This window comes from Xiphophorus hellerii, chromosome 22 (assembly GCF_003331165.1).
Source record: "Xiphophorus hellerii strain 12219 chromosome 22, Xiphophorus_hellerii-4.1, whole genome shotgun sequence".
Classification (NCBI taxonomy): Eukaryota; Metazoa; Chordata; class Actinopteri; order Cyprinodontiformes; family Poeciliidae; genus Xiphophorus; species Xiphophorus hellerii.
This window is the reverse complement of record NC_045693.1, coordinates 15,697,860-15,724,039: the sequence shown is the minus strand read 5'-3', so window position 1 is coordinate 15,724,039 and position 26,180 is coordinate 15,697,860. Positions and strand designations below refer to the sequence as shown.

General features: G+C 37.8%; 3 protein-coding genes across 4 annotated transcripts in view; 1 reads left to right on the top strand and 2 right to left on the bottom strand.

Annotated features, from left to right (window-relative positions):
* The first annotated feature begins 116 nt into the window (after positions 1-116).
* Positions 117-7,169, top strand: LOC116713325 (transmembrane protein 150A). The gene is made up of 7 exons (XM_032553459.1): positions 117-769; positions 1,618-1,665; positions 1,739-1,801; positions 1,896-1,963; positions 3,287-3,417; positions 3,951-4,128; positions 4,499-7,169. Exons 1-7 carry the CDS (start codon positions 705-707, stop codon positions 4,690-4,692), a joined length of 747 nt encoding a protein of 248 aa, XP_032409350.1. The 5' UTR covers positions 117-704; the 3' UTR covers positions 4,693-7,169.
* A 508-nt stretch (positions 7,170-7,677) lies between these two features.
* Positions 7,678-15,295, bottom strand: eif4e1c (eukaryotic translation initiation factor 4E family member 1c). Its single transcript, XM_032553460.1, has 7 exons — positions 15,195-15,295; positions 13,158-13,243; positions 11,477-11,572; positions 11,099-11,162; positions 10,689-10,802; positions 10,446-10,585; positions 7,678-8,785 (listed from the first exon to the last, which is right to left on the bottom strand). The coding sequence occupies exons 1-7, from the start codon at positions 15,210-15,212 to the stop codon at positions 8,671-8,673; spliced, it is 633 nt and encodes a 210-aa protein (XP_032409351.1). The 5' UTR covers positions 15,213-15,295; the 3' UTR covers positions 7,678-8,670.
* Positions 15,296-16,947: 1,652 nt separating this feature from the next.
* The window catches only part of tet1 (tet methylcytosine dioxygenase 1), a 36,620-nt gene continuing 27,387 nt past the window's right edge, over positions 16,948-26,180 (bottom strand). For both annotated transcript variants that reach the window (XM_032552348.1, XM_032552347.1), the window contains exons 4-12: positions 26,031-26,121; positions 24,214-24,307; positions 23,835-24,043; positions 23,590-23,740; positions 23,184-23,273; positions 22,827-22,964; positions 22,111-22,287; positions 21,092-21,236; positions 16,948-20,983 (exon numbers count right to left, since the gene is read on the bottom strand). In XM_032552348.1, coding sequence (XP_032408239.1) covers positions 19,959-20,983; positions 21,092-21,236; positions 22,111-22,287; positions 22,827-22,964; positions 23,184-23,273; positions 23,590-23,740; positions 23,835-24,043; positions 24,214-24,307; positions 26,031-26,121 — 2,120 coding nt within the window. In that variant the 3' untranslated portion in view covers positions 16,948-19,958. The remainder of the gene's footprint in view (positions 20,984-21,091; positions 21,237-22,110; positions 22,288-22,826; positions 22,965-23,183; positions 23,274-23,589; positions 23,741-23,834; positions 24,044-24,213; positions 24,308-26,030; positions 26,122-26,180) is intronic.

Here is a 26,180-nt window from a genome sequence, read left to right as displayed (position 1 = left end):
TATCTATCTATCTATCTATCTATCTATCTATCTATCTATCTATCTATCTATCTATCTATCTATCTATCTATCTATCTATCTATCTATCTATCTATCTATCTATCTATCTATCTATCTATCTATGTAATATGTGTTAATACCAAATCAAATACAAAGGGAAAGTTGTTCATTACATTTTTTTTTTCATCACTGATTTACAGGAAAAGTTGAGCAAGTTTAGTATTTTGGGGCACAATCCTAAGCTGGTGTTCACGTACCAAACTTTTATACATTTGTAACAATAAAAAAAAACTTTCCACATGACAAAGCCTACAGAGAGTCTTTGAAATAATACAAACTATGTGGTTAAAGAAAGAAGGCCAACCCAGTGTTTCCCAACGTTCTTCTCTCAGAATAAGGTGGTGCTTCAGAGGAGTGGCAGAGACAAACAGAAGGAGGCTCATATAAAGCAGCTCTGTGCTCTTGATTGTGTGATTGTGGTGGACTTACTTTAACAACACCAGAATTACAGCTTATTAAAAAAGGAGCATTGCATTTATTTACCACCTAGGTTTTGAGGGGTTTTGTGATGAATTTTTTACCTGGGCATTTAATGCTGGCTCCATGAGGAATCCACAAACTTCTGAAGAGGTCTGACACCGAGTGTGTTGAAGACGTCAGGAATCCTTGGTTTTAATTTTATTCTTCTTCCTTAACCCTGAGACATGGTGCTCTGGATCATCCTTCCCATCTCACTAACACTGGTGTCCTTCATTGGAACATGGAGCATGTAAGTCTTTATTGACAATGTCTCTAATGTCTTTACATCCTGGTTAAAGGGCAACATTTCATTTTTACAGCTTGCTGTCTCTGCTGCTCTGTGTGTATTGGCATTAAATGGCAAGTTTACAACAGTTTTGTTTGTTTTTCACCTTCTGATCAGCTTCCTGCTGATAATATGACAGATTCCACAAAAGGCAGCATGTCAAACCCACGTCATGGTTACCAGGACAACAATACAGATTATATATTCTTGGATAGGAAAAATAAAAACACATTGAAGGACTGATATTTATAACAGATAACTCTGGCATGATTCTGTGCAGATGAGGCACGGCATAATCTTTAAAAAGTTGTCTAAATCAGACAAAACCAACAGAAAGGCTCAAATTTAGTCAGATGTGAGTTGCGTGTATCTTTTAGATGGTGAAATGAAAATATGTGACCTGGCTTGTTCAGGGTGCCAGGGTGTGCTCACTGGATGAGCAAGAAAAACCTAGAGATATTTCCTTGTTATTCATACTGATAATAATTAAACTCTAAAAGTCAGTTGTGGCGGAGTGGTGTTTCCCCCCCTCTATTCTGTCTTTCTTTGTGTTCGGTTTTAGCAGTAAAATTTACTGAGAGGCAAAATATTTTGTTAATTTACTCTGGTTTAAAGTTTTCATAGACTGAATAAATGAATAAGCTGGTTTAATAAGTCTACATTTGATACAAAAGAAATAAGAAGACCCTTGTGCTTTAATGAAACCTTTACAAAACCTTCTTGGCAGTAATTTAACTATTAAATCCAATTAAAGCTGGAATTCAACCATGATATTATATAACTAAATTTATCACTTATGCAATTTTTTTCAGATATGGCATGGCCTACTCCAACAATCATGTGTGTTCGCTCAATGATTGGTGAGTTGAGTATCATTGGTATTTTAACTTTTTTTTAAAGTCTTAACTAATAAGTTCTCAATGTCTTTTGTAGGAGTGGTAAAAATGTCTGTCGAGGGAACATGACCATAGGATGCTGCTTTGTTCCTACAATAAGGTGAAAAGTCAGGAGAATTAATGTCTTGTTTTGTATTCCCATGGCTTGAATCATTAACATAAATAATAAAACATGATTTTTTTTTTTATTCCAGTGGAAGTGGCACCTTTGCTCCAGAAAGCTCACTGTTTTCAGCAACAATGAACGCGGGAACCTTTCTATGTGAGTTCAGCAGCAAAATGCCTGTGCTTCACATGTAAGGTGCCTTAAAAAGTATTCACATCCCATGACATTTTTCATTCATCCATTTTTCACAATCATAAAGTTCTTCAATTAAAGGGAGAGGAAAATTAAACAGGCATTTCATTTTTTGGTGGGGAACTATCTAAAACAGCATAATTACAGCAGCAAGTACTTTAGTGAATCTGTGTTAGCTTCACACATCTAGAAATTGAAATTTTTGCCCAGTCTTTTGTGAAATGTAGCTCAAGTCTGTCAGATTGAGTGAATGTCGGTTTTCAAGCTTTGCCAAAAAGGGATTTAATTCTGGACTTTGACTGGACCATTGTAACACAAGAACGTGCGTTGACCTAAACCATTTCTATGCTTTATGTATGATTATGCTGGCTGTATGTTTAGAGTCATTGTACTGCTGGGAGGCGAGCCTCTGCCTCAGAGTTTTTGCCGTTTCCAACAGGTTTTCTTCTGGCATTTCTCTGTGTTTAGCTCCTTACATCAGTTCTGACCAGCTTTTCTGTCCCAACTAAAGAAAAACCTCCCCTTATCTTGATGCTGCCTCAGAGCTGATACATGCCTCAGCCATGTATCATCATGGGGAATGGCATTCTCTCATTGATGTTCACTGTTAATTTTCGGACACAGTGTTTGCAGAAAGTTTAACTTTATTTCTCATCTAACCAAATTGTCTACCACTTCCTACATGTTTGCGGCTAACCAGATTTCCTATTAGCTTTCTTTCGAGAATGGCCATTTTCTTTTCCATTTAACACAAAGACCAAATTTATGGATAGCAAATGCTCTCCTTGCTCGTCTTGTCAGTGGTAGTGGACAGCCATATGTTGAAGGTTTGCAGGTGTGAAACCCTTGATCGGTTTTCAGATGCTGCCTTAAGTAGAGCTCAGTGAGACATTCAGAGTTTGGGATATTGTTTTATAACCTAAAATAACTCTATATCTTATCTTCTGTCTTTCTTGTTGCTGTTTGTTCACTAGTGTTCTCTAACAAACCTCCGAGGCCTTCACACAGCAGCTGGATTTAAACTGAGATTAAATGATACACATATATAATATATTTAATAACTAGGTGATTCTCAAAGATATCTGGTACTGTACTTGTGTTTTATTAGGTGCATCTAATTGAAAAGAAATGAATAGAAATACATGTGACACTTTTGAGGTTATGGACTACCCACTAAAAACCCAACATGATACAAAAAACAAATAAGTCAAAGGGGTATGAATACTTTGTAAGGTGGTATGGTGCATGTTCCAATATGTGTCATGCTAATCCTGTTTTTGTCTTTAGTTGTGCTGTTCACCGTATTCCATCATGCCCACATAATGGAGAAACACATGTGCCATTCCATGCTGAGCAAAATAGCGTTAGCCTTTGGGCTTGTGGCAGGCGCCGGGGCCTTTGCTGCTGGAAACTGCAATGTAAGCAGTGCTTTACTTCCTACAAGAATTTAGCGATGTAAAAGTGAGCAGAAACCCCCCTGGGGCTGCTATGCGGAAGGATGAATTGTACAAAAAGATTTTATCCTACGAATACTTACCTTATATTAAAGTGGAACTGTTTCAGTTTACACCTGTGTTGAAAGAGCAAATAAAGGCAGGTCACTATTTGTTTTATGCACTCTAAAGATTTCCAGCACAGGAGGCATATTGTAATCTCTTACACGGCTTATAATATTGCACAGAAACCAGTGTTTTACTTTTGAACCCAGACTTATGTATTGAAAACCTGTTACCATCAGGAGCATTAAACGATCTGCTATTTTCCACTACCGAGCCAACCACATGCCTTCTTTTTAATTTTTTTTCCAATAAGGAAAAGACTGAGCTGAACAGCAAGAAGGAAAAAAAAAATAATTTACTAATAGCATTAGTAAAGAATTAATGATTAACTGCAATTTAAGAAGAATGTGTCTCTGTTTTCATAATGAAAAACCTGCTACTGCTCTCCACAGCCAGGTGATGTAACTCTCCTGCACTACCTCGGAGCCGCTGTCAGCTTCACGTGTGCCTGCTTCTACACCATCCTGCTCTGCGCCCTGACAGCGAAGTGTGTTCTGACCGGGTTCGAAAGGTTCCTCTTCCCTCTGCGCGTCTTCTTCGCAGTGGTTCAGTTCACTGTGACTGTCTGCTGTATCCTTTTGGAGTGTCTGATGCCACATCGGCTTTGTTTAGTAAAGAAATGCTTATCATTTGCACGATTATACAATAATTTAACTTGATGATTTCAAACTATATCTGAAGGCAGAATATAACAGTCAGACCTAAGTTATAGCCTCAAAGCTCTTTATAGGTCTGCAGTGCAACTGTGTTTACTAAGTGGGACTGACTACAGCAGCTTGCACGACACAAGAAGGAAGCACGAAATCTTCCCCAGGCAGGTCAGTGAGGGAGTGAATAAAAATAAAAAAAGATATTTAATCCTTCATCAGTTCAGTCATAAACAATCTTTCCAGTGATCGTCTGAATTTGTCCTTCAGATCCTTAACTTGACAACCTGCAGATACCATTTTTTTCGTCCAGGAAGAGTACATTTACAACCTCCTGTCTGCAGTTTTCGAGTGGACCCTCAGTGTCAACCTGCAGATATTTGAGCTCACCTACACAGTGGAGTTTTTCTTCTTCTCGTCCTTCATGGTTTCAAATCTGCTGACCAAACGCGAGGAGGAAAAGCCCTTGATATTGTCCATGTCCTGATATAAGGCGGCCAGGTTCCAGCAGGAAAGCACAAACAGCAGTGAAAGACTTCGTAGGACATCAGTAACCACAGTGGCTGGACCCTGGCTGAAGGTTCAATAGTGTTTTATATTATTTTATCGTTTTAGTCTTTGATGGCTTGGATTGCGTTTACTTTTGTTTCATCAGCTCAACTGTTACTTGAAAAAAGTTTCCTTAAATTGGGCATTTCTGTATCTTAGGTAATGTATTTATTAAAACTCTCCCACTTTAACAGCAACAGAACAAATCACATACTTGGATGGTATAATGCCTGTCAAAATCATTCCCTCTCTGGAACTTTTTCTCATTTTTTGTCACATTAACCATAAACTTCTTCTTTTTTTTTTTTTTGTGGGATTTTATATGATACCCCAATCTGAAACGTGCAGTGTGGAAAGGTATTGAGAAGCACTGAGCCAGCACGTTGTAGAACAATCTTTCACTGCATTTACAGCCACAACACTTTTGGTGGTACTGCTCTACGAGGTTTCCACGTCTACAAATTAAAATTTCTACCCATTCTTCTGTGAGATATTGCTCGAGCTCAGTCAGATTGAATTGATAAGAAATTAAAAATCTTGCCACAGATTGTTCTTTGAATGTAAGTCTTGATTTGGACTGGACCGTTCTAACCTTTAACTATGCGTTGATCAAACCATTCCACTGTAGCTGTGGCTGTGACTGATTAATGCTCTCCTTGCCGAACTCGCCAGTTTAGATGGATTGTCATATTTTTGTGAATTTAAAGTTGTGCAATATCTGTTCCATTTTCAAGCATGAGATTCATCACTTTTCTCCCTGATCTGTCTGCTGTGTTGCTTGGTCTTCACTAATGTTCTCTAACAAACCTCAAAAGCTTTCAGAGCAGGTTTTAGTTATTCTGAGAATGACTTTCACACAGATGGACTCCATTTACTAATTGGGAGACTTTCAGAGGTAATTGCTTGCTCTGGATTTTATGTAGGGAATAAAAGTGAGAATGCCTGAACACAAATGTCACACTTTGCCACAAATTTGCAAACCTTGTCTCAGTTTCCTTCTACTTCTCAATTATGTAGTACTTTCTGTTGGTCTATCACATAAAACCCTAATAAAACGCATTAAAATTTGTGGTTGTACCGTAGCAAAATGTGAACAGGGTTGTGAATAATTTTTCACAGCTGTGTAAACTGTACCCACCAGAAATAATTTACCCAAGTCATCTGGCTTTGATGAAATGGTTTAAGCCTGTGTGTTTTTTAGTGCAATAACCTTTAGAATGTGGACAGCATGTACCAACAAACACATTTTCTCTTGTAGCTCGGTACAGGCGTGACGTTTAGGCACTTTAATAGAATTAAGAAGTCATTACATGTGTTGTGCTGATAGACAGGTTAGACTATGATGCTCTTGGATCGAAGGGCGGAGTCCCTGTAACTACCAAAGATCCTGTTTGACTGAGTGACGTTTTTGAATAAAGACTTATGCGGTTCATTCTCACTGAAAACACACAGACGTCATCACCTCCTTTACAGAAGGTGTTGTCTGTCCCTTCCATGACGTTACCTGATTATATCTGATCAGGTGTTCCAAGACTGACTTTACCGAGTAGGGTAAATACTGTGGTGAAGTCCTCCTTGCTTTTCTCACTAGTTTAAAGGGACGACCATGCTGGAAAAACATAAAACCAGGAGTCATCTTGGAAATGCTAAATTATCGTTCCCATATAGACTTTTATTTTACAAATAAAATTAGATTAAGATCTCTGAAGGTGTTTTATTGTGTTTGAGTTCCTAAACACATGGGTGACTTTGTCGTTTGCCCAAAACCATGAACAATTTAAAATTCTCCTCAAGTGGAGTTTACTTAGCTTTAACCCATAATAGCCAGCTCCTCAGCTATTCTTCATTTGTTCTTTTTCAACATTAGTGTCCTCAGTCTTGCTGAAAACGTCAGGTCATTTAGTAACATGAGAGCTTGTAGGAAGCGTCAAAATTCTATAATAGTTGTCTTTATGCAGACCTGTGATGATTAAATAAATATTTTGCCCGACAATCCTCTCAAGGCTGCAGTTATTCCTGTTGCTGGTTCACCTTTTCATACCACATTTTTTTGTTCCAGGCAACTCTATAAATATGCAAGGATACAGCATTCAGAACAACCAGCTCCTTTAGCAAGACCCTTTTGTTTAATGTCCTTGTGCAGGGTGTCACCTGTCTTCCCCATGACTGTGTAGGCCATAATGTGGACATTACATAGCATACATACATTAAAAATGTGCTTTTTTTAAAGATGGATTTTGGTACTATCGACCTTTATTCAACAGTAGCTGGACAAGAGTCCAGCTAACAGAAGACATGCAGCAAATGACCTGAACCATACCCAGGAGAGCAGCATTGACAACTGTTGCCTCAGCATATGGTGTGGCTAAAAAATTTTTTTTAATTTGTGTAATATTAAAATTTTCAGAGATGAAATTTTGGAGTTTTGTCATCTGTATGTCTGGGTGACTTTAAATTACAATACATAACAGGGTTAAATATTTGGTTTCAATTATAAATGATGTTTTCCAATCAAACATTAGCAAACCTTCCAATTTGTATATCAAGCACTTTCCATACCTTGGAAACACCTAATTGAAATTCAAGCACTTTCAAGGATTTCAAGCACCTGAATTAAAAAATATACTATAATCAAATATTTCACTCCTGTAATAAATGTATGAATGGGACTCGCTTTCTGAAATGAGTGCAAAAACATTCTCAAAATACTTTTTTTTTCCTTTTTTTTACGTGTACCCGTAGTTTGCAAACTACGACTAAGGGTGGCATCTTATCATCACCAAGTTTCCATTAAACAATTTATTGTAAGGCTTTTGGACTCGTTGCAGTTGTTCAAAAGCAAATTACCCAAATTACCGTAATCCTATTTTGTTAAGATTGGGTTTAATGCTGAATCACTGAAAACTCAAACTCTTCACAAAAGTGACAACAATATTGTGGTTTAATGCAAAGCACTTAACCTTTACTTGAAAGAAGGTAATATACATCCTGGAATTACAGATAATAAAGATACATTATGAGCAAAGTCATTTCACAATGAATATCATCTTTCTTTCGCATCAATTGAGGAGTGCGACATAATCTACAGTTGCTGTTAGGAAGAAAACAGTGAAAAAGCACACCTTCTATCAGCAATATTACTGTATGGTACACGGGAAAAATGTCATCTGTATGCAGTAGTCCTCACTATAAACTGTAACCAAAGAAAAATAAAACAAGTTTCATCGTTGTAACTAAGTAACTGCAATCCATACATTATAAATAAATGTAACTGGAAGAAAACAAAACAAGAAGTACTACAAGCAATATTCCACAATTCCAGCATGGCTGAAGTAACAAATGGCCTTAAAATTCATACCTTCCACTTTGGAGTGCGACCACAGCTTTTCCGAACTATAATATACTGTAGATTCTTCATGCTGATGCACCTGAAAGCCCACCTCATGCTCTGAGTAAATCAAGTTAAAAACTGTCCTTAAAACTTATTCTGTGTAACAAAAATGTGTCTAGAATTTTTCTTGTGGGAGAAGAAACACATTCAGCATGAGAAAAACACAAGGCCTTAAAAGGTTAAGGGGGTTCTTTCCCAACTCAATGTAGTCAAATGCTGAAAAAAGCTTGCTCTCAGCATGGCTGTGGGAGGTCACTATACAAGTAACACAACTCCTCAACTCTAAAAGGAAATTATTTGTGTTCTTCTGCTCATTTAAGACATCTTGAGGCAGACTCTCCAGCCAGCCTGGTTCTAATAACTCCTTGTGTTGGGGGGAAGCTCAGACTGTACACACTATAAACAATATTTGTTTGCAATAAAAGGAAAATACACTATAGTAGTTGACAACTCAAAAAGTTAATGTGATGATGCAGACTGGTAATTGTTTAAATCTACAGCAAGTTGAAACAGGGGGAAGGGTTTTCAAACAGAGTACATGTTCTTGGTGGTGGAGCCGCTCTTACTGGATGTGTCGTCATGTGACTGGTAGCCAATCATGGCTTTTATAGGGATGTTCAACCGCTCTTTGTAAAGTTGCCTGTAGAGAGACAAGGAAAAGAAGCTCACAGTCACCACCTAATGGTCGTTGGAATCCAGCACTATAACACCAGTCGCATAAAAAATACAACTTTCAATGCATTTCAATGAGATCTGATGTTAGACCAATATAAGGTGTGATATAATTCTATTTAGGCCTGTCACAATAACAATTTTTGCTAAGCGATTAATTGTCTCAAAAATTATTGCGATAAACGATAATATTGTTTGAAGACTTTTTTACACTGATTTAATGGAAATTATGTAATAATGCATGTAATTTCCTGCCAAAGATAGATACACTTTATTTTCAAAAGAACACTTAACACTGGAACTGATAAACAAAATAAACAAAACAACCAAAAACAAAAATAAAATGGATTCTCAGTCTCCATTAATAAAAAAGTTACTTAAATAAAACCTAAACAACATAAAGCCAAAGTGGAAATAAATACTGCATTCAACCAAAAGAGTGCAGATTATGAAGTCTGTATACTATGTTGCCCTTCAGTAATAATTAGATTTAAATAGAGAAGATGGGCACATCGACTACCTGATGCAATAGTTCACACTACACAATTTTTTGCCCCTATTTTTCCCCTTACGAGAATCTTAGAACGTTGGTCGTTCTAAGATTGTCGTTACGATTTCTTAACCGATCATCCTGTAGTGTGTGGTGTGTTATGGTAGATCGTCCTGTCCTGGCCGCTTGATCCAAATCAGGGGTTTTCCCCGACTTGAATGTGACAGATATCCAATCAGAAAGCGCAGATTCTCCTCCATGCTTTCTGAGGGGAAATTACAGAGGGGAATCCCAAACAGCTGACATGGCAACCGAAGTCCAGCAGACATAGGAGATGATATGTGGAAACAATGTTAATGTTTATTCAACATTTCCTGCAAAGAATATAGAAATGACAAGGGGAGGAGTTGGAGCGAAATTGCTACCGCAGTTGATAAACCCGGTAACTTTTCAGCTGTTCTTCGTTAACGTGACGTAAATAGGTTCTAATGATTTTCATTCAGTCAGGACTTTACGCTGACACTAGCCACATGCATTGCTGGTAGACTGTAGTAAAGCATTGATTAATGCCTGGTTTTAAAATTAGTTAACTGGACTTGTAGTCATTATTTTGTGTCCATTGTTGGACACCACACGGCAGGATCGAACCGTTATACCTAGGATTTCTGTCGGCTAATGTGTGGTCTCAGGTTTTGAAAATGGGCCGACAGCTCTAAGATCGTGTTGTGTGCGCTGGGCATTACACTAAGGAGGAAGGGAGAGGTCGGTGGACAGCACCAGAGTTGAGTCTTTATTTATTCAGTGTCATCAACAGAAAGAGAAAAAGGCCGGAAGAGACGATAATGCCGATAATTAAAATGAAGTTGATAGTTTTAATTTATCATACGATTAATTGATTTATCGTTTATCGCGACAGGCCTAATTATATTCCATCAACTTTTCGGAATTTTATTTAATAAAGATTTGAGACCCAAGGGTCAGTTTTTTCCACATCACAATAATTGTGATGTTCTATGACATAAAACATAAAAAAAAGACAGAGGTTTGAGGTTGTGATGTGCAAAAACGTGAACAAGTTTTAGGAATATTAGGAATATTTTTGCACAGTCCTGCATATTGGTGTGACTTTCTTTCTTACCCTATCGTCATGATGGCTTCCCTGTTTTGGCAGTTGCTTGTCCAGATGGATATTTTGTCGCCTTTAGGTCTGACGTTCACCACTGCTCCACATACATCTTCACTTGCCTCATCAAATGACTCACCAACTAAACACAGGAGCTGTAAGGTTCAGCATGACAACGTGGGTCAATTCATCTTTTCCTAAACAAACCATGCTATAAGATGACAGGGAGTCGTTTTGAGGAGAAAACAGCGGCGGTACCGTTTCCATCCAGTAGCGGTCGAGGTCGTTATGCCTCTGTTGTTTGTTGAGGGTCATCAGCCATCGACCCCCGAGCTTATTCCGATCATCTTCCCACATTGGCTTAATCCCATCCTGGCACAGATAATTACAATTATATTAAATACTACAGTGTGTTCCTTTCTTTCAGATGCATTCATATTTTTGTTCTCTTCTTAAACTCAAGTCCCTAATTTGAAAAAGCTGATTTCAGATATGCTAGTATGTATGAAAACCAGACTGTGGAAGTGAAATAATACCCACTCTTATTTTATTTCAACATAAATAAATAATAAATAAAACATTATCAGATGATAACAAGGAAGAAATGTCAGATTGTAGGCACAAAATATTCATACAAATGGACAAAAAGAAAAAAGAAGTAGATTTACCTTAAACAAGCAATAATCACAACCAAAACCAAGTTTGCTTGGTTGCTGTATGTGGTTATATAGTCTGCAACAAAGATCAGAAGAATTTTTAACATTAAACAACAAAACTCAGAAAAATCCAAACATAAATATCAAGCCTCTTTTGCTGCAAACACGGGAGCCAAATAAAGACTTTAAAACAGCCCTGCTGGTTTGTATGTGTTTGCATTTTGATGGAAGGTTTCATATATTCAGCATGAAAAATATATTATTATGGAAATATTTAATAGTATCTTTGTAATATTCAGAAACAGTTCACAGTACATTATTGAAATAAACATAAATGATTCCACATTGTATTTGTAGGAGTTTGTATCATTTCATAAAAACGAAACTTACGCCCAAAAGTCTTCAACTGTGTCAAACTTGGAAATGAGACGCAAGTTCTCCGTCCAGCTTTTGCTCTTGTCATTTTTGAAATACCACAGGGCCCATCTGTAAAACGGAAGCAATTTTAGGTTCACATGGCAATTTATTGCTTCTCTCGCAAAGAAAATACGGTACCTCTCGCAAAGAAAATACGGTACCTCTTATCTAATATTATGAGCCAAATTGGTCTAAAGAGGTTTATACTTCATATTGTATGACCTCAGTGCACAGCAGAAACAACAGCTTCTCACAAAAGCACACATGGACGCAGAAAACCATCGGCAGCACTAGAAACGCAGCCTTTGTGTACAATGGGACCATTTATTCTTTCATATGTTCCCAGGAGGGGCGGGGCTGGCCGGGAGAGGGCCGAGGGCAGACAGGGGACACCGGGCGAACTCAGTGCCCCCACGACCTACAGCTGTTTCATTAAACCCACCCATAAGCAGCGTAAAACCCAGTCATACTGTGTAGTAAGGCTGGGCAACAAACCAATAACAATAGATTTATATCACAATAGATACATGATCGATGTCAATAGAAAATACAGCTGATAAAATGTTCAACAATTTCACTGGATTCTGATGCAGAACCGCACAGCATTCTGGGGGATGTAGGCAGAGTAAAGATTTTAGCCACTCAACCTTTCCCAGCTAGCTAAGCAAAGTGAGTGCCATCAACTAACTCATGCACTCACTCTTGGTTACTTAGCAACAATCTGTTGCGTAACTTGCGCAGTAGCAGTTTCAGGGTTTGTCACCGCATCTCATAACTGCTATAAAAAAAAAAAACTGTGGATAAAACACAGTTAAAAAACAAGAAAGGTCATGCCACCAGTTTGGCAGTATTTCCAATACTTAAAACAAAAAAACAAATCAATAGTTATTGATGTTGTCTGATGTGTCACTTTGGCTACATTCATACTGCAACCTGAAATTACCCAATTCTGATTTTTTATTTTTTTTGCCTTAATGTGACCTTTATCTGATCTCTTTATGAGAGGCTGAACAATACAGATCAAATTTTCTTCAATGCAAGAAAATCTGCATTCTGATTTTCTCCACTTTGTATTTCATGAATCTATAGTATTGTTTATTTCTTTTAAGGCTTGTTTAACTGCACCTATATTTGCATGTTCTTTTACTTCCCCAAAATAACACATTTTCAGAAGCAAAATATGTTTTTCATACTTTCAAGCAGCTGGTAGTTTCAAGTAGTACCTTGTAAGAAAATCATGTTGCCACACTAAAACGTAAAGAGATTACCAAGTCTCCTTATGTTGTAACAGTGTAGCTAAGCTTCATTGTGTGATTTAAATGTGTATTAAAGAGACAAAAAAATAGAACAAGATGAAAGAAATTGCAAACAGGTTCCAAGTTCCTGAAGCTTGAATTACTAAAACACACAATGGGTTTAGTCCCACCACAGAAACAGGAAAGTTTCACTCTTGCTTTGCTGTTTGCTCTATAACATTTAGCAAATGTTTTTGCAATGTCCATCAAGAAGGATGCAGTTAATTTACCAACTCAGTTAAATGAGGAAGAAATGTATCCATTTGTACATGAAATGATTTCAGTAGAACAGTCCAAGTTTGATTTTCAAAATGTTTTTCCAACATTTACCTATTCAACTCAGTGTGTTTGATTCTCACCTGTTCTGCAATGGATGTTTGATATACTGCTCAGGATTTGCAACAACCTGACCATCAGCCTGTTGATCTTCAGTTTCAGCTGCTTTCTACAGAGATAAACACACAAACACATCATTTAGCTGCAGAGGAAACAGAATTCATGAATCTGAATGAGTCCTAGTTTTGCGCGCACTGCAGACGAGAAAGGCACCAACACATTTTTTTAATCAGAGCTACAAAAAATGAGTAACACTTACTAATAATATTTTCAATAACAATTTAGCCTTTAAATCCTGCCAACTTAATCAGTCACCCAGCTTAGACGTCCAACATGAAACAGTGAGATGACTAAGCAAGCTTCTCAAAGCACGGCTCTGAACTTGGCTTCTGATTCTCTGTTGTACAAGAATATTTCTTAACCATAATCAGATTGTGTAAAATTTGAATTTCACTTTCACGTTGTCCTTCACACAGAATAGAAAATCCTCGGAGGGCAGAGGCAAGCTATAAGGATACAAATAAAGACAACACCCCCTCTTCCCCACAAATTAAATAATTCATTCCAGATGAATGACTAACCCACTCGCTGCGTTCAACAAAATGGGGGTTTGTGAATCCAAATTAGCACAGACTGAGCTGAAAGTGCATCCACTGCGTTTACATGATTTGATCATCATCTGCATTATGATCTTCTTTTAGATTTTGCCCACTGTCATTGCCAAACCTCACACAGGACCAAGAGACTCATCACGTGATTTGAAACGTGGTTCTGAATGTTCAGCAGTTCCACAGATTTCACACGACAGAGCACCCAAGATGTTGCAAAACAGAACGGACAGACAGACTGTGTCGATGTTAATTTTGCAATATTAAAAAAGAAGAAATAAAAGTAAAGCAGACATAACCACTGTAAGGGTACTAATCAAGTGATTATTAAAGTTTATGTTTACTTCTATGCCTGTAGGAAACTACGGTAAGGGGTTGACAAACTTTTATCCTCATGACTTCAATATCTTAAGACATCAAGTGTACTTGTAAAATTGAAAAAGAAGATAAGTTATATGAGAGAAACAGTGGAAACCGGCTACCTTTTACCAGGGTGCCTACATTCAAAATTAGAAAGATAGATTAGATAATGGATGTTAACTTTAAGTAAACATCTACATCTCGTTTCTTCAGCACCACAGACAGCGCCATGGACATGTCCACTTGACACATCAGAGCCAAGGCTGAAACCATGGATATGTATTAGCATAAACTCCAGTTAAAAAGAAATGCCAATGATAAACTCAGAAACACATTCTGACTGCTGCTGCTGGAGGGACGTAGAAAGATGATAGCAGGACAAAGACATTTTGATGATATTTTAAACTCATCAGTTAAATCAATTTTTTTTTAAAACAGAAACTTGAGACACCTGCAAGGTTTTAATATCTGCATTATGGAAGACTTCTGCCATTCATAGGCCCTACACTGACAATATTATTATACATTTCAAGCTGTATTTTTGAAGGACACATTTGAACGCGAGTCACCAAATTAACGTTTATAACACCTACAGATCAAACCAATTCAATAAATCTCGTAATAAGTGCCAGAAAAAGATAAAACCTTAGCTCACTTCACAACTAAGGGTTGCTAGCGTTAGTTTTAGCAGGCGTGCTAGGCTAGTTAGAAGCTCGATACACACGTGTTTTAGCGCCATTAACTGCATCAATAAATTAAAGGGAGCAAAATAAAAATGTTCCCGCCATGACCACCACTGTACCTTGAGTCTAATGTCGAGCAACAGCAAGGCAAACCACTGGGTGAAGTATGAATGAACGACGCTCAGTCAATCAGTCCCTCCCTACCGACAAAGTCAGGCACATTGCACTGCATGCTAACGCTAATCCACGCCGATATTGTTAATGCGAAACATCGCCAATTACCCTAAATACAAGCGCCACGTTCAACGTGGAAACGTCGGAAATTAAATTCAACTACTAAAGCGGGGACTCAACGAGCCTCTCCGCGCGCATCAGTAGGTTATTTTCATCTGTGTCTCGTCTCTCTTACCGGCTCCGATGTCGCCATCTTGACTTGTAGAAACGATCTGCCCGTGCGACGCTTCAATCCGCTCTACGGAAGCCGCACCGCTCCAGTTTGACTTGAGTGATCTAAAGGATATAATCAAGCTCCGCATAGTTTTATTTATTATTATTATTATTATTATTATTAGTAGTAGTAGTAGTAGTAGTAGTAGTATTATTATTATAATTATTATTATTAATATTATTATTATTATTATTATTATTATTATTATTATTGATAATAATAATAATAATAATAATAATAATGAAATACAGTATTTCTTTGGGGGAACGACTTACGTGAGCCAAAAAACTGTTTATTAGATTGGTAATCGTGAACAATAAGTGAATAAGTGAGAAATAATACTTGGCGACAAAAGTCTCTCCATAGTGTTATGAACACAAATTTTAATTTAACTCTGCTTATACGCAAACCTAAAATAGAACATTATTTATGTTTTTCACAATTTCGAAACAAAAATGTGACTTACTGACGTATAATCTGGTAAATGTAACTTGAAATGTTGAAAATATAAATTGGTTATTTCATTTTCTACCATTGATCACAAATCTACAATAGATGCCACAATTTAGAACCTCTCTTACCTTGTGTATAGATAGTTTTATGTCCTGGATGTGTCTGTACTTGACTAAAAGCTCTTCACTGTAATGCAAAACTACTTTGAACCAGATGAACTTGGAACCTGGTGCCTAGAGCTCAGTTCCCTCCTTGGTTATTACCCGTAAGAGGCAGCTTTGTCACATGTGGTTTAGTAAATTATCATACTTTCCACGAGGACTAACGTTGACAAAAAGTCATGAGCAGCTGTCATTATACATTTGATAAAAACATTTTGTGTACATCACCTGACTTATGATCCTTCCTAAGTTATTGCTGTAGTGCCTACAATTAAAAACTATTTAATTGGCAAGTATATTACTTATCTCATGAAAGGACTGGTAATTTGTTCATTTTTTAGAAACCATTTAAACATTTTCTTTGAGAGCCTTAAATGATCCTGCTCCAGTGTATATAAGAGACCTTTTAGAAATCTAAGTCTGAAACCATCTGTTGGTTTCATCTTTCAATCACAGGAGACAGATTTAGTAAAATATTGTCCCCTGGCTGACATAACCACTGACCGGAACGCTTTGCATCCCCATCTTCGTGGCATGATTCTGTTGAATGTTTCAAAACCAGATGAGGATACATTTATTAACAACAGGGAGATGCAAGGGTAGCAATGACCACCCCATACATTTTCTGGAATAGATTATTTATCCTTTTTGTGACTTTATAAAGGTTTTGATATGACTATCTCCACTATGTAGCACTTTATCCTGCGTATCCTTTCCAATTACTGTGCCTTAAAACAGAAAAAAAACATTGCTTCACACCATGAACCAGTGTGTTGTGACGTTGCCTTACACTACGTCTGCAAATATGCATCCCTGAAATGTATTAAATCAACTTGAAGCCTATGACTTCATGTGGACTTTCACAAATTGCATAAAGAGACAATGACCTTACTGTAAGTAAATTCCTCAAATAGTCTGTAACTTAGCAAATAAAAATAATATATTTTCTTCCTAACTGGATAGATGACTAAATATTAAAAATAAACAGTATGTAAAGTTGTGGTTAAAATTGTATTTCAATACACTGGAACTTATCAGTGAGCCATGTGTTGTTGAAGGTAGCATGAAAAACTGAAACAAAAACAAAGAGTAAATCATGATGAGGTCCAAAATATAAATATGACTTTATTTCACAATCCTGAACGAGATCAGCCATCCGTAAAAGGAATGCTAAATTTAGTCTCTTCTCAAGTCTAAACTGGATATACTTTTAGCAACATACAGTAATTCAGTTTTAAAATAAGCAAGATCACCCATTGTCTAAAACACCTTTAACAGTACAGTAAAAACAATGGTGGTTCACATACATATTTACAGTCTGTCTAAATGCTGGTGCTCGTTACAAAAATGTTTCATGTGGACAGAAAATGTCCGTTCAAAAGAAATAATAATAAAAAAAAAAATTTAAAAATACAATTTTCATTTTATTGTGATGTTTAAAATTCAGTGGATTCCAAACAGTTTACATTCATTCATTTATTTATTTATTTTTTGCATGTAGGTTCAGATTTTTTAAGAGCTGCTGGAGAAATCTTTAAATGTGGAAGACATTTAAACTGTAAATGAAAAACTGCACCAGTATGCACCTTAAACTTGCACTTGAAAAACGTATTAATGCTTCATCCTGTTGTCCCCTGTCTGTCAATATTTGACAAAAGAAATGATACAGACAATGTTTGAACACGTCCGACAAGGACGAGTTCTAGAAAAAGCACCTTTATACAGTTTAGAACCAGTTTAACTCAGTATCTGCACTTTGATATCTTTTCTTTTAGCACCAAAACCAAGTCTGCCAAATGTTTCAGATAAACATGTAATGTCATCTGTCTTAGTGTGAATATGAGTGAAGGGTTGTGCTAAAGTTGCAATCATCTTAGTTCCTAAAAATAAAGAGCTTCTCTTTAATGGGTACAAAAAATTCCCAGGAGCTACTCCCAGCCCCTTTATTGAGACCCTGTAAAAAGATATATGTAAACAAAGGTCTTCGCAAGAGCTGGGCACTTGAAAAAACATCTTAAGCAATTGTTTGAGTGCGACATGGTGTTCAAGTGGTTTTACAAGAGGGTGTTGTGTTGACATCTGACACATTTATAGCATCTTGTAAGATAGCACCAATAAAATATACAGTTAGATTTTGAAGTCCTATAATCACACCTGTTCCCTATGAAAGACGCCTCTTCCAAGAGTGGAATACCAGAACCGGCCCAAGGCATGAGCAATCTAAGATATGAGAGCAATTGATGCAAAGCAAAAATATAATGCAGACGTCCATTTTCTCTGCCTTTAGCATTTTATAGTAACAATCTGAAGGGTTAGTACAGTTCATAACTAGTGAGGGCGAGTTCAACTCTTTTCCAAGATTCTGATCTTTTGGGTCGGCTCCCCAAATGAGTCTCCACTGAGTATAACTCAAGAGTCTTCTGTCTTGGCTTCATTTGTGTAATTATGAATATTTTGCCAAAAGCAAGGACAACCTCTCACTAATAAACTTAGCAAACCTCGCAATCGGTCAGTTGGTATTGTTACATTGTCTGTTTAAATTATTTTTTCTCTTCTTACAGTAGGATCTGTAAGAGCATTAGTAACTGTTGCACATGTGTCAAAATATGACTCAATCCAATATTGTGCACTGCTAAACAGCTCAAATGCTCTAATTAATATAACTGTTGTGGTGAAGCAGGCTTTTTGGTAGTGGTTAAATTGTACTTTGAGAGAAGGACTTGTTCGGATTAGATCTGCATGCAATTCAAGAAGTATAATCAAAAGCACAGTGATAAATTTTCTTAAAAGTTTTTATCATCACGAAATAGATGCAACAAAATACTGTGATAAAATATTACGTCCACATCACCAATCAAGCTAAAAATGATCTAATTTCATTGACCAGCTAACTTCTGTGTCCATATTAAATTGTAGCTCTAGATATTTTATTTTTAAAATAAAAGTGAATATTGTAAAAAAGAAATATAAGAAAATAATCTATGTAAAGCGATAAGCTATACAAAAGTGGTCGACCATGTTTAATGTAGTGTGAGAATGAAATCTAGCAAACTTACTGAAATTGTTGATAAGCTAACATTAGTTAAAATGTTAGCTCAAGGTCTCTCCCACAATCTGCTGCTACAAAGGATGCACATTCATTGGCCAGAAGCTAGGCTTTAGCTAACATGCACATTTTGCTAGCTAACAATAGTAACAAAGGGACATTAGCAGAGCTACAAGGGTCCCCACATCTAAATAACTCTGTTTAGGAGCTCACACAGCCTTGGACCGGCTCTGGTCGAACTGAGAACCTAATCTCGATAGTTTCTCATGATTCATTACTTTGGTGAGAACAGAATTTCATTAAATATGTGTACTCAAACTGAATAAAAAGCTAATTATTGCAGAAATACTGTAAAATAAAACATGGTTAATTTTTAACTGTCAAATTTACTGTATAGTATCTCTGTCAGCACATACAATTCAGGCTTATGCCCTGCTTTTCAAGTTAAGTTAAGGGAAAGTGCTTCTTAATATGCCATTTATAGCTGTGAATTAAAGAAATAAAATATCTAAATGAAGAAAAAAGTAGATTTTTTTTAAACCACCAACAGAAGACGGAGCCAGTGGAAGGAAAACGCATAATGCTACATGTGACAATCTGTAGTAAATAAAATTATGTGAAGTAACAAAATTGCTAAACCAAGGTTACAGTGAGAATGGCACCAAAGTACACTCCTACTGTACAATATAAAGCAGGGTATCATAGACATCTTGCAGTAAACAGGCTTATATCAGAAATTAAATAGAAATTATGATCGGAATAAATAATCACATCTTTTTTGTTCTAAATCATGTGTATAAAACCAGTTTAAAAACATCTTGCTTCAAAGCACCATGTCTTTACATTAAAAACCAGCACCGAAACTCACAGTTAAAAAGCCAACAAACTTTGGTCCTTCCCATCACCAAAGATGGCAGACTGTAGGAAGGACAAAGTTAGCAGACAATAGAAAAGTACAATTAAAAAAAGCAACACGATGACGATGAGAATAGCCGTTTGAAGGTGAATGAGGTAAGGCAGAACCACGGTGTAGGAGTTTCGAGTGAGTCTGTTGAAACATGCCGACTAAGACCAGCGATTGTAAGGGCCCGTCACATGCGTAAGTGCATAAGGAGACACGGTGATAGCGCCGCCTGTCGGCGCAGTAAAAGCCTGCCGTGTCGGGACATTCATTACCCTTCTTGTCTCCGCTGTCTCCTTATCCTCGTCTTCCTCTCCTTCCCCAGCCCCTGATGTTTTTCTGTTCTTCCCCATACCCCCGCTTTCCTCCATCCTCAGTCTCTCCGCCTCCTCCTCCCGATCCCGCTCCCGCTTGGCCATCTTGGCGTCCCACATCGCCATCCCGTGGCCTGGCTCGTTCAGGGCTTTGTGCTGGTAGAAGACCAAGGAGATGCGAGTTGGGTGGCGGCGGTTTGGCTTGAGGATGGGGGTGGTGGCGTGGAGCTCGCGGCGCGCGCACTCAATCAGGATTGAGCCGTGTGACGGCGCCACAGCAACACCGCCAATGTCCTCATCCAGGAAGTTGTGCTCGCTGTCGGACCACACCTCTTCCTGCTTCGCCTGTTGCGGTTCGCGAGGCGGGGCTTGTAAGGGGAGAGACTGGCCTGGAGGGAAGTCATGGCCCCTGACCTCTCCTGCAACACTTTCTGCAGCCCGAAGAAGTCCATTGAGCCTGCTGAAAAGGCCCTCAGAGGTAGGTCTGGCAGAGAAAGAGGAGGGGGACAGTCTGTGCAGAGCGGAGCAGTGCATCTCGCTGGGCTCAGCTTTAAAGGGAAAGTCATTGTTGATGTCCTGTGGAGGTATACGTTCTAGTAAAGGACCCTGCTCACCAGACGCTGGAGTTAAACCACTCATAGTGGCACCAGCATTATGATAGCCGACAGCTACGCCATTATGCTTAAACTGAAGGTTTGATACACTGTGCTGGTTGGAGGGGAGGACCTCCCGCTGCGAAGTGATCCCGGCCCCTGGAGAAGAGCAGCTGCTGATGCTGTGGCTGTAAGCAGTGGCTTGATTTCTCTCCGGTGTGGATCTGCCAACACTGGTGGGTCTCGGTGGTACTCCGTAAGAGCTGTAGAAGCCTTGAGGCTCTTTTTGGGGAAAACAAATGACATGTTTTTCTATCACAGTTATAAAATAATTTCTGTAATTTTCTTATAAAAGCAAAAACATTCAGATAATTAGATGTACTGTACTACCTTTATTGGGGGTTTCAGATTTGACTTTCCCAGGAGTGAGAGAAGACATCCCGAGCTTCTTCTCCATCTTCTCTGCCTGCGCCTTCAGACGAGCTTCCTGTCTTATCTTACGAGCAGATTTCACAGGCTCAGCCAGCAGACGCACCTGAAAACAAATGGCCCCAATAAATAGAAAAAAACATTTAAACATAAATTTTCACAGTCAATTTAAAAAATTGCCCCAGAATCTTAGTTGGATTTATTATGAGTTGGGAAAATTAACTGGAACGCTGAGCCCAAAGTCAGACTTCTTGCTCTGAAAGTCATAGAAGTTTTCAAAAGTCTTGCATCAACAATACTAAGCTATAGTGTAAACATGTAAGAGTGTGTCTGAAGCCAATGTTCCATGTAGCGCCTTCAACTCTAAACTGAATGAATTAAAAGTGATGCTTACATGTGGAATGTGCAGCATAAAACAATTTTCATTTGTAAAAAGGGAAAATCATGAGTCATTTCCCTGTTACTCCACAATTATCTGCAACTTTATGTTGTTCTGTCACATAAACTCCTCAAAAAATATATAACATTTGCATGGGATAAAAATTGTGACAGGATATAAAAAGATTTAAAGAGTTAAAGTACGACTGAAACCAAACATAGAGTGTTGACCATCGACCATTCTGCTTCTACGCACCACAAATCTGGATCAAGTTTCCAGAAAACTGCAAAACAGTTGAAACACTGAGTTCCTTTAAATGTACACTAAAAACCCACCTGTTTAGAATTGTTTTTAAACAATAATAAATGAAACATTGACCAATATATTTGATGTGTATTGATGATTTTAATAATGGCATTCCTCAAAATGTAATGTGTGTTACTGGTATTCTCAATTGTTGACTGTATGGTGTCATTTTATGACTTTGTGTATTTGTGTTTTTATGATGTAAAGCACTTTGAACTGCATTGTTGCTGAAATATGCTATCAAATGAACTTCTTCTCCCCCTAAACGTTGAGCAGAGCTTCACTGACCACTTACCTCCCTGGGGAAGGAGGAGAGAACGTGCAAAGCTCCACTCCGGATCTTGGCCCACTGGCCTTCAACCTGACCAAACTCGTCTTTGTCAGAGATCTTGTACAGTGGGAGCACATGAAGCTGTTCATCCTCAGGTATATTCCGCACCGCACGGTTATCTTCCTTTGTTAAAGTGCAAACCTGATAAAGCACACCGGGAAGAGGTCAAGAGTTTCATTCCTTTCTGAAAAATATGACTCCAATTGTCTTCTTCTAAGGCGTGAAGTTATTGGTAAGAAAGCTACTGTAAGAAAGTGAGCCCTTTTTTTCTTGTAATTTTTTTAACAAATACAGACCAGTGACACAATGAAAATTGGTTGTGATCCATCTATATAAAAGTACGTTCATGTTTTTGAATGCCTCAAGCAAAATTCAAATCTAAATCAATTTGCGAATCGCAGGCAATATTTACAGAGATTCCCTTTCCAATATGGTTGAGATTTGAGAAGAAGAATTAGCAAATATTTCAGTCTCCACATGTCATTCTCCTTTCACTTTACAGATATGCAGTAGTTTACATTGATCTATTACAAAAAAAATTACAAACAAAACACAATAAAGTCAGTGGCTTTAATTAGTCAAAAATTGAAAAAGTCCAAGAGATGTTAATACTTTTGTAAAGCACAGCCGGCACTGCCCAACAGTAACCAGCCTGGTAACAGTTCTGACTGAGTGCTTACCACGGTGCTGCCGTTGTTCATGTTGCTGGTGTCTTTGTGAGCGTGAGCGCAGAAATCTACGCAAGCTGTGACCCCTGAAAAAGGACGACCCTCCATCCTGCCCAGCCGGCAAGCGTCCACTGCAGCCTCACACTCCACCTGTGAAAGGTAGAAGGAAAATAAGACATTTGAAAAGTGCTATCGGAAAAAAACTGGGGCAAATTATAGGATTGCATGTAAACATTCTCTAATCCACTGATGATGGTTCAGAAGACATAAAATAAATAAATAAAAGTAACAGAGTCAGCAAAAGCTTCAAAACAACCCCAATTCTGGGGGTTCTGGTAGCTATAATTCTACAGTTTCAATGTTTCATACCTGGTTCTGGAATGCCACAGGAGCCAGTTTTTTGTAGAGTGGAGCGAGATCAGTGGCCAAACTTTGAAGGTTGTTCTCAATCTTCGCCTCCTAAAAACAACAAATTTAGGATTTGTTTCTTTGGTTGCTGAAAAATGACTTTTGTTTGATGCTTTCTTTTTATGTCTTCTAACGTAATACTCAATATTGGTCACTAGGGGGCAAAATGCTGGAAGACATTTAGTTTTAAAGGTGTACATTTATAGCAAATTAAACAGTGAAGTGTAATTTATTATATTGTAAAACAAATCAAACATAGACCCATGACACAGACAACACATTATGACTTCAAACAGGGGATTAATGGTTTCTAGCAGAATTTTAGGAGTTATAATGGACTGAAAAACTGATGAAAACATCCTCTAACCTCCTCCCGGAGGTCTCCAAGCAGACGAAACTTGCGGGGCACTTTGCTGCGGGCAAACTTGCAGCCATTGAAGTACATGCTCCAGGAACAGCCAAAGGAGAACGAGGCTCCGCAGGTGTCCGGGTCCAAACCCTGGCATGCACACGTGCGACTGCAGGGACAGAAAGGATTGATCAGTGACGGGACAGAAACGGTCGGGATGAAGTAGCTGAACTGGAAAACAGCGGATAAAAAAAGCAACACACTCCTCGTTGAGGGCGCAACGGCGACTGGTGGGGGAGCCGTATTTAAAGAGGGTCTCTGTGAGGTCTTGGTAAAGGTGGTCCGCCACAGCTCGAGGGATACCCTCCCACGCCAGGATGAGGATCACCAACACAGCCGTGTCGCAGTAGTGGCCCGGTCTTTGTCGGACCAAACACAGCAACTTCTCCTCTTCGCTCCCACGTCGGATCACCTGGTGGGTGGATCAGGATGTAACAAGTCAGATGGTGAGCAGAGACCGCACACACACACAAAATCATGTTTCAAAAGGAAGAAGCTCTTTTCCTTAAACACACAACTAGCTTCAACATGTAATCAAGATGAGAAAATGATGGGATTATAAGCGTTACAGCAATCACACACCCATTTAGCTATGGGACACCCCTGGGAGCTCTTGCCCTCTTTCCCAGTGTAAACAACAACTTCCACCCTCACTGCATTTCCTTTGGCACCATACCTGTGAGCAGAAAAACAAACATGTCATCCTCTGCATGTAACGCAATAACACAATATAATCCTATATTCCATATCTTGAATATATGTCACTAATTCTATTTAAAAAAAAAATGTTTTCATAAACATAATTTCTAGAGCTTTTCCTTTTTTATCCAATTGTAGATATTTCTGACAAAATAAGATGTATCTAAAGTCTTTCTATCCAGAGGCTCCACGATGCTAAAGTTGACTTCCAATTTGTAAGTGTAGTAAATGAACATTTCAGTTTTCTTGCTATCTGGAACAACTTAGATCAGATCTGTTTCTATTTCTGTTAATCAATAACATTTGAAATCATATTTAAATTATTCAACGCTACTTACAGATTTTTGCTGGCCACTTATTTGTAGGAGTTTGTAACAGTTTAAAGAATATATGTTTCAAACTTTTTTTTATAGCATTGAAAACAGTTTATGAACCACATATTTCTGTCTCAACACCTAGTAAACAACTTGCAACTAAGATTTTAAGCAATTTAGAGGCCAAGAAAGGCAGTGACATGTGCCTATTTTTATTTTTGAATGAATATTAATTGGTCATGTTTTCAAAATAAAAATGCTGCTGCATTACTGGTGTGGTGTGGCAAATCAAAGAAAACAATTACAACTTTATAATTGCAAAAAACACTGTATTTTTAAGAAGGTTCAATGTTTATCCTTTTGAAAAGAGGATATGGAATAATATTCAATATGCTTTGACTGAAGTCAATAGCTTAAATGTAATCATCATATCCATTATTATGATCATTAGTGATCATATGATCATTAGTAGTAGATCATTAGCAATATTATCAATATAATATTGGGATATTATATTGGCAATATAATATCCCAATATTAACAGATTTAAAATCTGTCCTTTATTAGTTAGAAAATTAGTCGGCAGACTGAACCCACAATCCACTCTTGTAATTTTAGTGCTAACAGTAACCTCACTCAGCATAAGCAAATAGGCAACTACTTGCAGAGAAGTAGTCATGTTATTTCCTTTTTGAAGTAAGGAATCTAAGACATCATAAAACAAGACAGAAATTCCTCTTTGTGCAGTTAAGAAATTCAAAAACCAGCAACATTTTACACTCAGTGCTCTTCAGAGGTAATTATATCCCTGAAGATCATCTGAGTCTACTAAAGATAATTGATTTGGTTTTAATGGTAATTTCATTTTAAAACAGTATAACTAACTCAGAAATGTAATTACGGTTAAAACCAGTAACCTTTTCATTCCTAGCACCTGGCTACACATAGTTTCTATTTGTAGCCACAGTAGCTCTCGTCTGGGGGTCAGACCACATTAGCCACACTTCATTAAACTGACACTTGTTACATTACTTTACACAAACTCTGTGTATCCTGACTCTATCGGCTACTATAAATTCTCTCAACCTAGTAACTATTTATTGTTGTTCCAGTAAGAACGTGCTGCAACTTGGACAGTGATGGAGCCAAGGACCTTCGAAACAAGCTGTCATCTAAACTGAAATGGTCTCTGCTTTACAGTTTCCTGTTTCAGCACGCTGTGTGTTTCTGTGTTTTGGGGACATGTGTTGTAGTGTGACACTTAGGGCAAGTGTTAAAATACCTTAACCAAACTTCCTTCTTACTCAGAGTAGTTGAAACATTGCTGTTTACTTCTTGTGACCAGGAGGTTCTCAAAGTGTGTTTTATTAAAGCAAATCAATGTACCTGTTTTCCATCATTTCCCTTACGGCAGCAACGTTTGGTCCTGCCCCAAGGTGAGTGTAGTAAGGGCCTTCCTCCTTTTCAATAACTTGGTCTGTGAAAAAACAGACACCGTATGGCTAAAGACACGAATTAAGGTCTGCAAAGCATTCA